Below are 18,646 nucleotides of genomic sequence, written 5' to 3' on the forward strand. Positions count from 1 at the left end.
AAAAATAAATCAAACATTTCCTACAGTTTATTGATGTGCCAATTTGCCCTGTGAATGGACTTGCCCTTGAAAACTTGCCAACCATCTATTAGGCCATGTATACATACACGGCAGTGCGCATGGAATCGAAAGAAAACTTGCCATTCACATTAGGATGCAATCACATTCTACAACATACATGTAGATCCCTTTCTCTTTTTCTCAGTGAGTCAAGTTTCCATCACACACCACAATTTGCCATGGAAATGTGAGCTGCGTTGAAAAGACTCAAAATACGACGCTTCGTTCTTCACCGACTACTGAATATTTGCACGGTTTGTGGGGGGTTCAACAGTTTGCAGGGTTCAGGCAGCACACCCGGCAGCGAAGATGGGGTTGACACCACAATGAGAGGCGCCAACAACCCCTCAACGAATCGCCTCATCACCGAAGACCCAATCATGCAGTCAAGTCACCCCCAAGTTCGGCGACCCCCTACTGTGACCTTTGACACGAGGTGACGGAGGAGGTTGGCAAAAGTGGGTCAGTGGTACCCTCCCCTCCCTGTCGAGTTTAACAGAGCCAGAGGCAGGGCCTGACTCACTCAGGCTCACTGCCAATAGTCTAGCATGCCAGACAACACGGATGCTCTACCACGTATTTGACCCTATCAAGTTGACCTCTTCATCATCACACTATTCACGTAGCACTTTGTTTGTAGACTAATTCATCACTGGACTGCCAAAATGCACCCACCAAAATGAGGGGAAATTTTAAAGAGCAGTCAGGATACAGAATCAGGGAAACAATTGGCAACCAAGATATTGTTAATATTTTAGAATGGAAATGCAATATTAACTCTGTCAGCATCATGATCTTTTTAAACGCCATCAACATTTAACACAAATTATGGAGTTAAAACTGAAACTTTGAGCACACGATACCATGGGCAAACACACCACACGCACATGTAAGGAAAGGTATAACTTCATTTCTCCATATATTTTGAAATATAATTTGGTTTACTCTCTACTCTCAACACACAAGACTATAGTTGATCATACTAATATTTTCAGTTGTAGCTCCACACAATACACTGTTGGGCTTTCACCAAATCATATTAAAAGCTGATTTGCTTTTAGAGTGACATGTACATGGACAAAAGACAATATTCCATCTGAAAGTGTGAGTATGGAATCTGAACGAACTGGATTTATCAACCATCATCTCCAATGATATGCTCTACATGTAGCCTGTCCGATCTCAACACAATCTAGATAACAAGTTCCTCTGTCAGTGATCATACACACAAGTTGAATGCAATCCCCATCAGAGCTTGCATACTGTAAAACAAGGAATGTTCTCGTACATTTTAATTTCGCAAATTTCGCGAATTTCGCGAGCGCCAACATTCGCGAAATTAAATTGCACACAAAAGTTCTTGCCTACACAATGCATTGGATGCCAGTGGCAATTCGCAAAAATTTCATGCAGCGAGAAAGGCCGTCGGCTCCAATTCGCGAAATTTTCACGCCATGAATACATCATGTTTGACAGTATTTGGTTCTGGTCCTTCAGTCCTATAAATTACAAAAGCAGTCTCCAACAGATTTGTAGTGGAAATTGAGCAAAATTATAAAATATGACAGAATAAAAGTCAGGATTATTTGAACTTTGCCACAATTGTATAAAGGGTGCTACAAACCCATCAGCCAGCTTGCTGACAGCAATGTGAACACGATACAATTTTTGGCGAGTTTAAACTCACAGGGCATTAATATGCTTGCTTTCAAGAGGTATCATACAGGATCTTACAAATATCATCCTAATTCCCTATTCTTAAAATCAGACATTCAGCAAATCAAGGGGGTGACACGCTACACATTGCACATTCATGACCATGTGTGTGAGCAAAGGAAGCACTCACAAAAGAGGGCTGGGCGCACGAGACTAGTCGGCTGGTCTGGCCACAGCCAGAGAAATGAGAGTGCTCACATTATACGCATACCTCTCTTACAATAACCAACATAGATTGAATTCACTTCATCGTTCAACTTGGCAGGTGTGGGGGAATCGACGCGCACAGCGAGAGGGAGTACGACAGAGTGAGACAACTAGCTACGACTACACTGCTATCGTTGTAAAGTGGAGAGTGTGTTTCATCCAATAGGCAGTTTGAAAAATGTATTATAAAGCAAACAAAATGTACAAGGTGAAACGAAGACCATGTACTCTCCTTAAACCTGCACTATTCTTCAAAGACCATTCTCATCTGATAAAAAAGCAGAGTTGTCCCACATAATGAAATGAACAAAATGAAAAAGTTAATCTGACAACTACATGTACAAATGTATGTAGCTGTTCATAGTACCATTGGTAGGACCTATGTTTGTATCATATAGTGCCTTTTTCAGCAGAACAGAAAAATGTTTCAGGCAGTAACGATGGACAGTGACTGCATTGGGACTTGTCCCAGATGAACTGTCAGAGACAAGTCCTGTTCAATTGTGCGCAAATGTCATTCACACACACTTAAATTAAAGTGTACTTACTCATTGACCCATTGAGGACAAGTCCCGAGTATACTTGGGCAATTGTCTATGGGAAATGCCTGCTGTAGTGTAGCAAAATCAGTCAGTCCTCAACAGGTTAAAATGTGACCACCCAGCTCAAATCCACAAAATGTAGGCCAAAAAGCAATCTCCCCTCAAATCTACACCTAAAGAATAACGCTGAACGTTTCGAAAACTAGACTTAACAAGATTTGAATATTTGTGACTAAAATTGCTATGCTATTACAGAGACCATTCATTTTATGGTTCATGTTTGACACAATGTGGAAAATTCTAATACATGGTAAATGTGTTTTTGTTGACTAGTTTTCCCTTTTTTGAAGCAATACACATACAATTTGTAGAAGGGTTCCATATTATGACACCAAATATTCACAGGGCTTGATTTTTACTCAAATACTAGAGCCACAGGTGGCATGAGAGACCATGCACAATGTGAAGCTCACAACCACACTGAAAACAATGTTGAACAGAGTCCTTGAGTAGGTAGAATTAAAAGAAAGGAAAGTGCGGGATTTTAATAATATTAGGCACTTTTCCTCCTGACCCGCAAACTTTGATGGGCTTTGGATGTCGTCATCAGAGGAGAATACATAATGAAGCTGTTAGGGATCTGCTTAATGCCATGCCGATGATTTAATTACACACTTACTCAGGCCCGTATTTCTCAAATCAATCAATGGAACACCTCACTCACACATGTGGAAACGCCGTGGGCAAGTCTTTACGCTTCCAAATCGCGATGGTAGTCAATTGCACACGTGCTCGTGCTCTCCTTTTGTCTTTTTTTTTTCCTCTCGGCGGGCACGCGCCCGCGACGGACAACGGCTTCATTATTCCACACCCCTAATTAGCTAATCATTTATCGGCTTTTCTTGCCACCTCGTAGATCACTGCCTGACAGTTAAAATTCAACGAGCAGCAATTCACACATCAGATTAGCCTAGATCGCATGATTACAGAGGTTTGGCCATTACACATGGACAACTCCTACTTCCGATTACTTCGGTACTCTGTGCGTAATGCATTCATTTCAACCTACAATGTACAGTGCAACGTAATTCCGGACTACAAACACCATATCTCTGTGACTGCCTTTTTTTTTTTTTTTTTCAGAACACAATATGGCAGAATTTCAAGTACTTTTCAATGGTGAATGATTCATATTTTCCAATGTGCTTGAGTGTAATCAGCTAGTAACGGGTAAAATGTCATTATCACACTTCCACAGTCATTTGATTGACAAGTATGATGAATTCAGCAAATCATAGAAAAGTAATGCTGAATGTACACGTACAAAAAAAAAAAAATGCAAAATTAAAACAAAGGCAAAACACTAAATTTTTGAACCTATGTTCACAGAACTTTTGAGATTCAAGTTTTGATCGACGGACCTTAAGTACTCAACATTTTTGCTTCCATCCCCGCTAAATTTTGTTTTTTTTTCGTTACCAGAGCTACAAAAGGTGCATACACAGAAAGGCATACAAGGGACTACACAGCCCCGTGGTACAGCTATAAAGAGGATGAAGTACACCAAAATTCTTCAGGAATACAGGTGAAATATCTCACAAAGAGCTGGCGTTTAAATATTACCACAAAGATGGAGGTGTAATTCTGATTCAAAGAGAGAATCATCCAAAAAAGAATGATCTATATTAAGATCATTGTGAAAGTAAAACTGCTGGGTAGTTTATAACCCTGGCATTTAAACAAAAACAACTCCATCCCCCCCCCAAAAAAAAAAAAAAAAAATCTAAAGATCAACAGATTCAAGAAAGTCTGTGTGTAATTACTTTTCACCCAAATCCAGGAAGTCATTGCAACTTTAATGGCAGAAGGTTCTACAGACCAGTAAACCCACTGAGGACTAGCTGATTTTGCTACAACATGCATAAAATTCCCAAAGACACCTGCCCGAGTATACAACTCAGGACTCATCTTCAATGGGTTAAGGTTGAGAATCTGCAATATTGGATGTAGTATTAAAAGCCTTTTTACAATCCCTTGTCCAGTGCATAGCTGGCTGATTGGCTCAGCATGTCTAAAAACTATTCATCAATGAACAGAGATAACAGGTAAATCCCCCTAATCCCTATCGTACCACCATGGCCATCCCATTGGACTGAGGGACACTGCTACACCTATTTGTAAGTGAACTTGCTAATCTACATGTACATCTAATCTACACTGTACATTTGTACATCTAGGCCAAGTTTGGATGGATTTCTGGATGTTTATGGAAAAACTTGGCAAGTTTATGTATAAAGCCTAGTACCTGGGCACAGAAAGTATTAAAAAACAGAACTAATTGATCTGGTGAGCGGCATACTACATACATAACTAGTATAAATTTTGGACTCTTTGTTATGATATCTTTATTTTAGCCGCTAAACCTGTATACAAAGTTGGATAATGGGAGCACCATCACTATACTAATTAATGGAAATAGTTTTAAAAAGAAAGTATCTGTTTCTCTTTTTCAAAACCTAGTACCAAGCAAATATAAAAAAAGTATTATACATGTATTTCATTCATGTTGCACAGCAGCAGATCACTACGAAATTATGCCATGAATACATACATGTACAGCATCACACATTCATGCAGGTTGTAGTCTTCTTCTTTTCTTTTTTTAAAAAAGGAAACAAATTACTGAATGAAATCAAAGCAAGTAGTCCCACTGGCCCAGTTGGGCTACAGTAACTTTCCACACATAGTCCTTGCCCTATAAGAGCCCTGTACCATGAAAACCACTCCGGGATCTTTGCTTTTAATAACAATAATCTTTAAAAAAAAGTTCACAAATTGATGGAAAAGTGCACCCACATGTCGTGGAAGAAGAGGGGTAAACGTGGGTTAGGGATGAGCGCTCAGCCATTCACACAGACGCGCCTTGCTCCAATGAGCCAGCACTTGGGGGATGTCGCTCCACCAACTCTGCAGTTGAAACAGGTGCGTCCACCTCTAATAGCCATGGCTGCCAATCTACTTCAAATCCTAAACTTTCACTCTACAGTAAATATCTCTATCATGCCAAATACATAAATGATCATACCGCAGCTCCTTTGCATAAAGACTGGATGGAGCCTTTACAATTCATGCTAACTCTGCAGTCAGTGGCATTTTACCATATTGTAGCAGCATGATTCCATGGCAAACCAGAGTCAAGAAATCACTGATGGTTGTAATACTGAGTGCAGAGTTGCCACGGTAAGTATACAACGGATCCCAGGCCCATATTTGCACCACGGCGTTAACTGCTCAATGCAGTGAAGAGAATGATTAATGACGATAAACCCACTCTCCTGCTTGACTTGAAATTAACTGTCAGGCCGGTAAAAATGCATAGATAAAGGGTACTTGTCTGCTTGTACAGTAGAATGGGGCTTATGAACAGATGTCCATTCAAGCAGGTGGAATTTCATGCGTATATATATTTAAACTGTAAAACCAGAAATTTTCACGTTTGCATGAAATTTTTGCAAATTTTGCGTGGAGCCAATATTTACAAAATCAAAATGCCCGAGAAACTGGTTGTCCATGTATACATGTACACTTAAAATGCATTAAATGAAAGCTTGGCAATTGGAGAAAATTTCATGTGGTGAATATTTCTGGATTTACAGTAATTTGTGTAGCACTTTATTGTAAGACATTGTTGGCAATTAATATCCAAGGATGTGCCTTCAAATCTCAGTTTAACACAGTGCATGCAACACTTAAAGGCATAATTTACCATTTGCAGATGAAACAAAAACCCAGCATTAGTGCTTTAAAATAATTCTAAAATTTGAATCCGTATAATCGATGTTAAGTATTGTTTAATACACAAAATGCGAACAATAGTTATAATAAAAATGTTTCCAGACTGAACCGTATACAGTTACGGTTTATCAAGAAAAACACTGATATCTCCTTGTATTTTAGGCTTTATTGCAAAAATTGTATATGGTAGGATATTTTGTGATATGCACCAAATGTGATATCTTGAACATTTTTTAAATCACTTCTCCCAAAGGTAAATTGTACCTTTAATACACAAGAATTCTGCTGCACTAAAACATACTATTTAAATTCAACTTTTTGTTCCAACAAAATTGTAACCACCACCAAAAAATCAAAAAAGTATTTGCAGAGACCAATTCCAAAGATAGTGGAATATAATACAAATACTTTCAACTGTAGAATAATCTACAGGCTAGCGATTAAAATGTCATGAACTAGGGCAAAGTCAAAGGTCAAAGGTCAGCCAGGAGTGCACAGCCACAGATTTGACAGGTAATGTAAAAAGCTTGCATTCTATTTATCCATGTGGTATTACAATGTATCGAAACAGATGGCAAGTTTCTTTGATGGGATGCACCCTTGAATGCTACTGGTACTGTATGTGTATCTGAGAGCCCTACATTTGTACCATCAGGGAAGCCAAAAGTGGGATTTCCGCTATAGCGAGAAATGTCTCCCAACATGTTGACTTTACGTGACACAGATGACGGAACAGTTCCGTTTAATCAGAAATTGCATCATCCATGCCATGGTACAACACGTATATGGTAAAGATTAGCTATTAGATTACAAATTCAATGATAGTTTTTTGTTTTGTTCTGTATGGTATTGTTGCTGTGGGGTTTTTTTTTTTTCTTCTTTTAGCTGTACATCAGAAATGCAAATGGTTTTCAAGTGCTTCCTTCAGGATGTCCAAGAAATTAAAAAGTACAGTAGATGCGTATGTACAAATTTGTAGTTCCTGATATTTTTCTCAGCAGCTTCTAAACCACAAACTGTCATTACTTCCTTTACAAATGTTCTAAAACCTATGCCAGATTAACTTTTTGTTTCATTTTCTCTTTCATCAAAATGAGGGTGACCGGTGGTGTGCCTGAAATGCATGTATAAAACTTTATAGATTGTAGGCAACATTTGAAACACACATACACTGCTGCAATCAAGTTTACTAGACCCATCAGCATGAAAAATGAATTATGCAGTCTTGTATACGGTACGCTAATATTTTGTATTTATACAGCGTTAACAATGCCTGAAGACCTACACTTGTAGGCGCATGGGTAGGATTTACAGTGTATGTTATATCATATTAACACATACTCACAAATGCCAGAGACTTTTTAATCTCTAGAAGGTACTCTGGTATTTTGGGTATTTTCAGATGATACTACGTACCAACCCTTTGCTATTGTGAAGAGAACACTGCAGAAACTATCCTCTTGAGAAAATTCAATGAATTTTGAAAACAGTGTTACATGTAAATTCCTGGCTTTGCACCCACTGGGTCTAAAGAAAACAAATAAATAAAAAAAAAAGATGATTTGGTTCAAAAGTAGGAAAGTAAGAGCAGTCCCCTTAGGAACTTGTAGTAAAATTATCAAGAAAACAGGAAACTTCCATCTAAATTGAAACAAGAGCTTGGAATGGTCAAAAAACATTATCTCATGAAACTTTGCTGCATTATTGTCATCTTTCTAGTATGGGAGAGTCATTATTCAGGACTACAAAGAGTGTTATTTTCTGTACAGAAGTTTGAAAGCCCACGAGTGGTCCAGTCACGACATTCCACTAATATTTCTAACATTACTTCATCAACTTATCAGCCCATCTATCCACATTGTATCTACAATCTATCTTTCCACTATCTGTGAACTAAGATCAGAAACCTTGTCTAAACTGATAATGCCAGTCATTGCCATTTTGTTAGGAAACAGTAGGTCTTCTTCAGCAGAGCTGGTTTTACTTCTTCACACACACACACACACACACACACACACACACACACACACAAACACCTGATGACTCAACACAGAGGGCTCTGCAGCCATTCCTGAAGGGCAAGCGCATCGTTGATTCATCCCCCTCGCACACATTCTCTTTCGTTTGCACGCTGCAGACAAAAGGATGTTTTCCACTTGTTACTGCCCTTGCGATACATAGCTGGAACACTGCCAGATGACTGCTTGAATGACACGTCCTTTTAACACTTTTTCAGAACCCCATGACTTTAACATATATAAAATGTACTTTTCAACTGTAATTTTCCTATCACTTTTAGGATAATGCTCAATTACTGACATAATATTAATGTGAAGTCGCAAGATGAAGCTTTAACAGGAAGCCCCCACTTCGGATACACACAGACAAAAAAAAAAGACGACTGACACTTATAGTTTCAAATGATCCTTATTTTGACTATACATCTGTATGATGTAGTACAACCTGAATTCTTCATCAAAAGTTTTCAGCTGAAGGCAAAGATTATTTGATTCATGAGCTCTTTTATACATGTACATTGTAGGTTGTAATGTGTTCACAGGAGCAGTACCTCAGAATTCAGTCATGATCGCGATCTCACCAACTACCGTAAAACCAAAAACATTCAAGGCATGAAACTTTTGCAAGTTGGAGCCGTCAGCCTTTTTCGCGGCATGGCTCTTTTGCCACTGACATTCAATGCATTATGCAGATAAAAACAAACAAACAAACAAACAAACAACTTTCACGTTATGAATTTCATTTTCGCAAATCTTGCAAAAACTTCTGGTTTTCCAGTCTATCTTCACTCTACTTTTTTATGCTACCATAATTTGCATGGTTCATTCGGTCACCCTCTCAGTTCCAGCTTAAATCGATGAACAAAAATAAATATTCAAACTGAAATGTTATTTTGGGCTCTCAGGGATTTATCAGGCAGTTTCAGAATTTCCATGAAATGATTCTCCTTCCATACACTTATAATCTACCACTTACAAACGTACATGAGTAAAAGAGTAGCATTAGCACATACAGTATTAAAGATGTAGACTGTGCCTGTACAATATGATAAAGACTTAGTATTACTATGAATCAAACAGTCCAATCTCCTACACCATAGGCAGTTTACACAGCAATATTCACTGTAAAACATGCAACACCATCAGCCAAACCCATGTGTTGGCAGACTATAAACACAAAGAAAGAACGAAAAATACAAGAGGAAGCAAAATCATCAAGCACTACAAAATTGTGAATGACTTTCTGGTTTCATATATTCCTGTGGACCTCACCGCACAAACCCAACAGGTACCCACTAGTATCGGGCAGCCTATATTGCCAGTTGGGATTACTAGTATTATGTACAACTGTAAATTGGACTGTTGGTTGTTGTTTTGTTTTTGTTTTTGTGTGTGTGTTGTTGTTGTTGTTGTTGTTGTTGTTGTTGTTTTTGCAGAACTTAACTGCAGAAATTAATTGCTTGAATCCCTCTCTGCACAAGTGAGAAAAAAACATATTTTGTAACACCCTGCTTGTGTGCTGGATATGAGAGGATGCCTTTAAAGATGGCTTGAGGTGGCAGAAGAAGGGATGCCAACCTTCTAAGCAGCACTGCAGTACTCTGACGCCTGAAAAGGTGGTTTTTCGGTGGAAAAAAAAAAACATGTTCATCATTCTTCCAATAGACATCACTACTACAATTTGGGAAACACAATATTTTTTCCATAATAAATAAATAAAAATTATTACAGATCTGAACAGCAGTCGGCATCTCTGCAGCAGCCAGCACTGAAACCGAGTCCTTGCCTAACGATAATCACTTCCTCCCCAGTGCAGTCTATTAACTCTTTATGTGCCACGTTCGCACGTCCGACTCAGTCAACGGCGTGCCAACTTTGCATACACTGCTCAAACGCACAATACCGCCCACACCGATCTATAAATCACCAAATGCCGCAGTACAATGAAAGCGTTTCTCGCACTTTCGTTCCTCTCACATCTATAGCTTGCATTTTATGTAGTGATTGACTAACAAGCGGTGTTCAATACTGGATTTAGGTGTAAATTCTAAGTTTCTGTCACTGTTTTGTGAGCAATAGTTATGCCTTTACAGTAATTTAGCTATGCGAGTCATTGGAAAGAAAAACAATCATAGATTTGTCATACACATCATCATTGCAAAGCTGGGCATTTTCTCTACAATTTTACTGACTACATGTCCACCTGAACAGAAATCTATAGAAGTAGCATAGATTTGAAATACAGAATGTTTTCTCAAAGCATGACATCGCTGGTGTCTCAGAATAATGTGGCACACAGGGGGTTTCCACCATGGCACATAAAGAGTTAAACTTTCAGTTTGAAAAGCGCTCCCAAACACTGGAGTGTTAACCTCATCCAGAGCAGTGGTGTTCAATCTGTTTCATGGCACAGTTAGTCTTCATTGTACTGTACGTGTGCAGGTGAAGCATTATAGGTAAACCAAGTTGCTGCAACTCACATTTTCGTTTCACGTTCTTTACGAGGTGTGACACAACTTGTAGTGCCTTAACTTGGTACATGCTTATAAAATGGTACAGAAGGGCTTGTAGTGTACTTGAAGTGTGGAGAGATACAGAGTACATGCACATATGTACAATGTAGGTTGCACAGTATTTGCAGTTTCAACTTCATATTTTATGCGAAAATGAGCTTTTCCAGGATACACAGGACAGAGTGAGTGAGTGTAAAAATCCATATCTATCTACCAATGTTTTCATTATGGTTGAAATTCATATTATTATTGCCTTTCAAACAATTATTTTCATAATGAACATAATCAAATGATTGGAATACAGTCATCTAAGGCAGAGTAAAAAAAAAACACACAAAACAAAACAATTCTCATCCTTGCTCACATTGTTTTTTTGAAGATGCATACATTTTTTTTTTTTTTAAATGATAAAAGTCAAAATTTTGATTGATTTTCCCCGATTCCAGCCATTGAATCTCGCACCATACCAGGATGAGTTCCATTATTGCAACCCCATGAAGTATCATGAACATGTAAAAACATATGGTAGGGCACATATTGAAGTCTTACTGAAAAGTAACTATAGGTCTATCTGTAGTGTTCTAATACGGGAAACACTGTTGTTTTGGAAACGGCAAAAAAAAAAAAAAAAAACACTAAAAACAAAACCCTCACTCTCCTTTTTCTTTTAAAGTTAGGACAAAAAATTATATTTTTTATGTTTTTGTTTTTCTTCTTCTTCTTCTTTTTACTCGTGGCCTAGGCCTAACTAAATAAATAGAGTTGACAGTCCTGCCTTAAAACTGACAAGTAAATTACAACAAGGAGAGCTGCAAGCTAGAAACATTCTTGACCGAAAGATCGGTCTGTATCTGGTCATCGGGGAATGTTCCGGGGAGACTGCGTCTGGCTTCACGGATCCCCTCCTTATACAGACCGAAGTCAATGATTCCGGCTCCTGTGTGGAGCAGTCGCACACAGACCAAACGTTACGATAAACCAAATTTCAGACAGCTTTTTTACATTCAAACAAGTTTGACATGACATGACACATTATGCAGCAATATTTGGGGTAAATTTCTCACATTGTGCAATCGAAATACTCACAGTAACTAGGTTATAATGCAGAAATTTTATCCATATCGCAACATCGGCCGTTCGACAGCTGTAAGTCACCATTTTGAATCTGTAAGCCAATCACATGCGAGGTGCGTGTTTTAGTAAAAAAACACGCAGAAACTACAACCTCGCATGTGATTGGCTAACAGATTCATACTGTATGCTTCTGCAGTTTGAACGTGACGACGCGACGGGCTGGTTGATGTGTGTTTTACGTTGAAAATTCTTACAAAATGTTGGATTATTCATTAATTTGGTGAGTGTAGTGCATTCTTAAAATGTTGATTTTGCTATACAAGCTTAAATTTGCTGACCTAAGTCAACATGTAGGGCCGTGAATTAGACGCAATCAAGAAGGGTGAGGTACCTCACCCAATTTTCCATAGAGACAGTGGTTAAGAACATCCACACAGCGATGGGTACTAATACCTTCTGTCTGTCTACGGAGGAGAGCGATAACGTCAAAAATATGAAAGACTCCTCCGGACAGACGGATCTTTCTGTCTAGAAACATTTGTGTTACAAGTAACTTCTTCTAACACTAACAGTCACAAGCAAAGATCTTTGTTGAAGTTCCGGGTTAATTATGGCAAGGTCTGAAGATGAGTGAATAATAATGTATGATGGACATGGTGGTGGTACAATGTGTGCACGTGTGTATGTTTAATCTATATGCATGATTCAATGATTGCTTCAGCAGGCAGCAATAGGCTCAGTGCCCCTAGCATAGCGGACACAGAAATGGCAGTAGTGAACTTCATGAACTCCCTTGACAGCTAGAGTAGACGGCGGAGGTACTGACAGTGACACATCACTGCACTGGACGATGTTGCTGTTACACTGTGTTGGTTCATGATGGACATGGTTGTCACATATCAGTCACATCCCACACAAAATATGGAAGACTAAGAGTCTACATAAAATGAATATAATAACACCACTACACACTACCTACTGGGCATGATAAGCACTCAACACTCACACACGCAAATTCATGCAGTTTAATAGGTTACAACAAACATTAACACCTCAATGTCGCGTCATATTAGCGATGGTCTGTGTACTGTGCAGTGACAGTTGCCCTCTCGCTTTCTCCCTTAGTCCCAAGCACACAGTTACTCTATCGCGTACGCTGTACATGAGAAGCCACCACAAATGATATACCCACAGAAACCACTCAAAATGAATCACAGTTACCATCTCCTACCTGCTCATTGTCAACAATCTGGTACAATTATTCCACGTCCTCTTATCAAATCCACATCCAGGAATGTTCCTTGCTCAGTGTAAGAGTAAATCCAAGAACGGTTCAAAGTGCATCCACGATTTTCTCACAGTATCTCCGGTCAAATTTTGTGATTTTGAATAGGCTATTCCCATATAACAATCAGATAGCGTTAACATTAGCGCAGGCTAAACTGTGTAGGCACACAGACACGCATTCCGTAATCCCTTTACAATGCAGTTTATACACTGTGCACAGCGTACGCATAAACAAACTGTACTCGCTTTACACAGAAGCAACGACAGTGACCTGTCGCACATATAGACCATCGAACTATATACAGTCACATAATATCCCGTAATTTGCCCCAACAACGGATAATGAAATGACAGGGTAATACCTACGTACCTGAAATTCTGTCACTATAGTCCCTTAGGTTTCAAAATAGCAGTTTGATTCCAACTTTACCCCTTGTTGGGCGCCATTTTCCCCCTTCAGGATTCAGCTCTGGGATGATCAATTTGCCACACTAATAGGGGTCGCGAAATCAATCGAACGATGACATCTCTTTTAAGAATGTCTCTGTACACATAAATTGCATTATGCCGATGTAATTTTATCAAATACAATGCAAGGTCATTAGATTTGTTGAAACGAACAGCATACTACAAATCGCACAGGTTGTGATTTATCTGTCACACTATTTCACCCCTGTTTTGCGGAGGAAAGTAAGGATTTCCCTTCGGACTTAATAGACGCTTCCTACTCGAGGTCGCACAGGGGTCACGTGAAGCCAGCCGTGCAATATGATTGGCCAATTAACTTAAAAGGCCTAATTATCAAAAGAATCTGGCTTGGGTTAGCCAAAGTTTGGGTTGTGATTCTATTGAATAGCCCCCGATCCCATTCTTCGTACTGGGACCCTTTATATCTTTTTCTTCGCAGGGAAATGCTGCATACAAGATTTAACTTCGGAACTTCTTTACGTTTGAGGATTGTCAATACAAGCGGCGAGCTTTCAGTATGGCAATTGAAAAGAACGCAGGTATCAAATGCGCTTGACCAATACGGTGAACGCTATAAGCAGCAAAAAATCGATTGTGTAAGTGACCAGTGGGGGTATTGATTCTCACCTATAAGCAGATTGGTAGGCCTCAAACGAAATTCTTATAGCTACTGGTCAAGTGGGTGTACATAGAAATGCCTTCAATGAGTATTAGAGCATCGTACGTTAGGAACCTCCTAAGCATGACATATCGTCAGCTATATAATGAGACTACACGGGTATTTATTTTACCTACAAGACATTTTAAACGAGCTGAAAGACCCTATAAGAGTGCTTATCAAGATCAGTTGAAGAAATTAACATAGTTACTTGATACATCCCTAATTTAGAGCTTTTGGAGACGAATAGAACACTTCCGATGATGATTTAAGGTTGTTGGCTAGTGTAAATTGCATGCGAATATTGGGGGAGATAACAACAGCTTTTTTCGGAATGATGAATTTGCGGGAGAGAATGAATGATTGGTTTGCCTGCATGCTAATTTCTTGGCTTGTGTGAGGAATATAGCTAGGCTCCTGCTTTGCCTATAATGTGACGGTGATCTCGCAGTGAGTTGTGTATGGATTGTCCTTCTCCATGTCAAAGAAACTAAGAAATGAACACTACTGCACTGCAAAAAGTCTGGTGTTAAATAGTGAACACCGAGCTGGTGTTAAATTTTCGGTGCTCATTTATGGTGTTAAATTAACACCTCCGGGTGTCATTTCCAAATTCTAAACTGTTTTTTGAAGAGTTTCTTAGTAACTGCACTTCTTGTTGATTTTTAATTTAAACGATCAAGAATTTTACATTAAAATACTAGATTTTTGAAAAAAATGCGAAAATAAATTTACACCAAAGTAACACCAGCTGGTGTGGTCTCTTATTGAAGCTGGACGGGTGTTAAACCATTGATATTAACACCAACAAATATCAAATCAACACCATGTGGTGTCATTTTTGAATTAACACCAGTACAGTGTCAAAATAACACCAGGTACAGTGTCAAATTAACACCACGAAGTGTCAAGTGAGCACTTTTCAACACCATCACAGTGCATTTTTAACACCTGTGGGTGTGGTCCTTTATTGAAGTTTGATCGGTGTTAGATTTAAGACCCGTGGTGTTAAATCTAACACCGATGTTTTTACAGTGTGGCTGTTCAGCTAGGAGAAATTAATTCGTTCTGGTCATCTTTATTGAAAAGGGTTTCTTACTGGAGAGAGGATGAGAGAGAGAGAGGGAGAGAAGGATAGATTTGGCAGAAATGCCTTATTCCAAATAAGCAGATCGTTACAAATTTAAAGAAAGAAAGAATGTCAGCAAAATTAGGTACGGTTCCCTACATTAGAAAAACATTATATTTACTTCGTCGATGAATCAAAAAACTTATCTTACATACTTCTGCAACTTGAGTCTTTAATTTGCTATAAACTTTGCTAATCGCTCAAGAATTTCACTCGTGTGCTCTACATAACATTTCATCTGTTGTGTGTGTTTGTTTTCTTTTCTCACTGTTGTTCTTTTTAAAGGCATAATTTACCACTTGCAGATGAGACAAACACCCAGCATTTGTGCTTTATGAAAAATTCTAAAATATGAGTTAGGGATTGAAACAACCACTGTAAAAATTTGAATCAGTAAAGTCAATGTCAAGTATAAATACACAAAATGTGAACAATGATTATAATAAAAAATGTTTCCAGACTAAACCGTCTACAGTTACGTTTTATTGAGAAAAAATACTGATATCTCCTTATATTTTAGGCTCTATTTTCTATATTTTTACAAGGTAGGATTTTTTTTTGGTACAACAGACCTACTCATATGCATCAAATGTGATATCTTGAACATTTTTTAAATCACTGCTCCCAAAGGTAAACAGGACCTTTAAGCATTTCCCGTAATCATTCCCTTGTATGCTTATAATTGGCATAATCGCCTCCATTCACACATGAGAAGACAAAGATATGTGACGGTTATGTTATATGGAAATATATGAAAACAGACAATGTCTTGTTCCTTTTCGTTATTATAAGAAATATGACATTATGATAAACGCATGTCACGTATACTAGTTCTATAGATAAAACAATATACCTCTCACGTCATTAGGCGGACAATTAAGGTGTGATTCTCTCGTGGCAAGAAAAATGTACCACTGATCTTCAGGCCTAGAAGTATAACTCTTAATTATTTGTTCTAAGTTTTCACTGATAAATGGCCCACGGCTTTCGCTCAAAACAATGTTCCATAAAGGGAAAATCCTGTTTTGATGTAAGAGAGACACGAGTTTGCATGTAGGCACAAAATAGGTTGAAAGACAATCCCTGATATCTAAGTTTCGGGTAAAAATAGACGGAAGAATATCACTTTATGCAGTGACGTAAGTTGCATCCTCTCAGAGGGTATATCACGGAGTCATGGCCGTGAGGTATAGCACGTAAAATCAGGAAACAACAAACTAAATGTGTTTTTTTTTTCTTCTAGTCAAAGACATTAGCTCTCTCATTTCTTATTTCTATCACTTGCGCAATATCTTGAGATGGGGGGGGGGGGGCAGGTGGAGCCACAAGAGATGAATTTTAAGGCATGTTTTCCGGTGCTGCGTGGAAACTGTAAGGACATCCGAGTCAAGTCCTACTTATAACGGCAGTCCATGCGTGATTACATAGATCTTATTACAATATATCGGAAGAAGAAAATTGCCCAGATGATCTCATATTTTAAGACCTTTTGTCTCTATATATTTCGTTCAAACATGTTTGTCTGTACCTATTACGACAAATATCATGTTAAATGACGGTTGCAGTATAAACAATGTTTACACAGTAAAAATGTATCATAGTTTTCCTTTTTCGCGCTGATGACATTTTCTTCTCTATATTTTTTGCTTGTTTTAGTTTTGTTTCACACACACACACACACACACACACAAGAAAATGGACACATGCACCGACTGTAATGCAGAATGCCGTCGAAGCTGTATCTAGCATGTTCTTATTGTCCATTTGTAGGGCTTATACATTGGCAATGAATCATCATACATATATAATATATAATAAAATACATTATGTATATTATATACATATATGTTAAGAGTTTGTTCGCAAAAACCGATAAGTCCATTTTTGAAGATTTTGAAGTACGGTCTCTGTAATAAAGCACAAAATGATACCTTTTAAATGATATATTGGTCACTACATATAAAGGTACATTTTTGAAGTCATGGTCAAAAGGAGCAAAAATTTTCTTATTTCTCTTTATTTTTCTTGACCTTTAATCGCAAATATCTCCATTTGGCAAATATGGACTTATCGGTTTTTGCGAACAAACTCTTCATATATATATTATACTGTGATATATATATAAATATATGTATATACATATAATATATATATATATATATATATATATATATATATATATATATATATATATAATATGTATATATTACAACCATCACTAAAGAATGTATTCCCCATCATACCTGTCCATTAAATTTGCAACATTGTAGACACAAATTGTTGTAAAGTGGCCATTACAATTACTTTCACATTGGGATAATTTTGTGAAGCTAGGTGAGTAGTTCACCCGATTTGTTCACCCGATTACAAGTTTACAATAGAACACTTTTTTGAATGTTATTTTCTTGAAGAAAAAAAAAAGAATATATACATAATACATGAAATGAAATGAGTAGGAGTAGAACGTTATTAATCTTAATATCTCGGTTTGCAGTGCTCTTCCGATTGAAATAAACAAATCAATAAAAACGTTCTCTAATGTAATCAGTTGATTTTCGTTATTCCGAAGGTTCGATAATCCAAAATTGATATCAGTTCGTTCTTCCGATGAACACATAAATTCTGTATACCTGCAGGTTTGTTAATCAGAAAATAAAAAAGGGTTCGTTAATCCGACCATTTGTGGCGTTATTCCTAAGGGTTTTTATCATTCCTATATAAGGTTCGTAATTCCTAAAATGCAATAAGGTTCGTTATAACAAGGGTTCTTTAATCCGAAAAATGAAATAAATGTTGTCATTCCAAAGGTTCGTTAATTCAAAAGATGAAACAAGGCTCGTCATTTCGAAGTTTCGTTAATCTGAAAACGTAAAGACCGTGCGTACTAACGACCTGTAAGGGAATTACGAACCTTATTTTTTGTTCGGAAAAACGAACCTTAAAAACAACGAAACTTTTTTTTTAACTTTCGGATTAACAAACCCTAGGAATAACGAAATGTAACCGACATTCATAGTCAACTTTTCAGTTGCTCAACACACTAACTTGCAGTTGTCAGGCATTCAACTGCATGCACTATCTCGCCAACAGGAATTATGAAATTACTATACACCAAGGGTACGATAACATCGTGCCAGTCATTAAACACTAATCAAATTTCAAATTCAAATTCAAATAAA

General features: G+C 37.8%; 1 protein-coding gene across 1 annotated transcript in view; it reads left to right on the forward strand.

The window, feature by feature from the left end:
- Positions 1-386: 386 nt before the first annotated feature.
- The window catches only part of LOC139722209 (uncharacterized), a 46,534-nt gene continuing 28,274 nt past the window's right edge, over positions 387-18,646 (forward strand). Inside the window, exon 1 of the mRNA XM_071633525.1 lies at positions 387-496. Within this exon, the coding sequence (XP_071489626.1) occupies positions 387-496 (110 nt within the window). The remainder of the gene's footprint in view (positions 497-18,646) is intronic.

Source organism: Diadema antillarum, unplaced genomic scaffold, assembly GCF_040938485.1.
Source record: "Diadema antillarum isolate AM-2024a unplaced genomic scaffold, OU_Dant_1.0 scf00000014, whole genome shotgun sequence".
Taxonomy (NCBI): Eukaryota; Metazoa; Echinodermata; class Echinoidea; order Diadematoida; family Diadematidae; genus Diadema; species Diadema antillarum.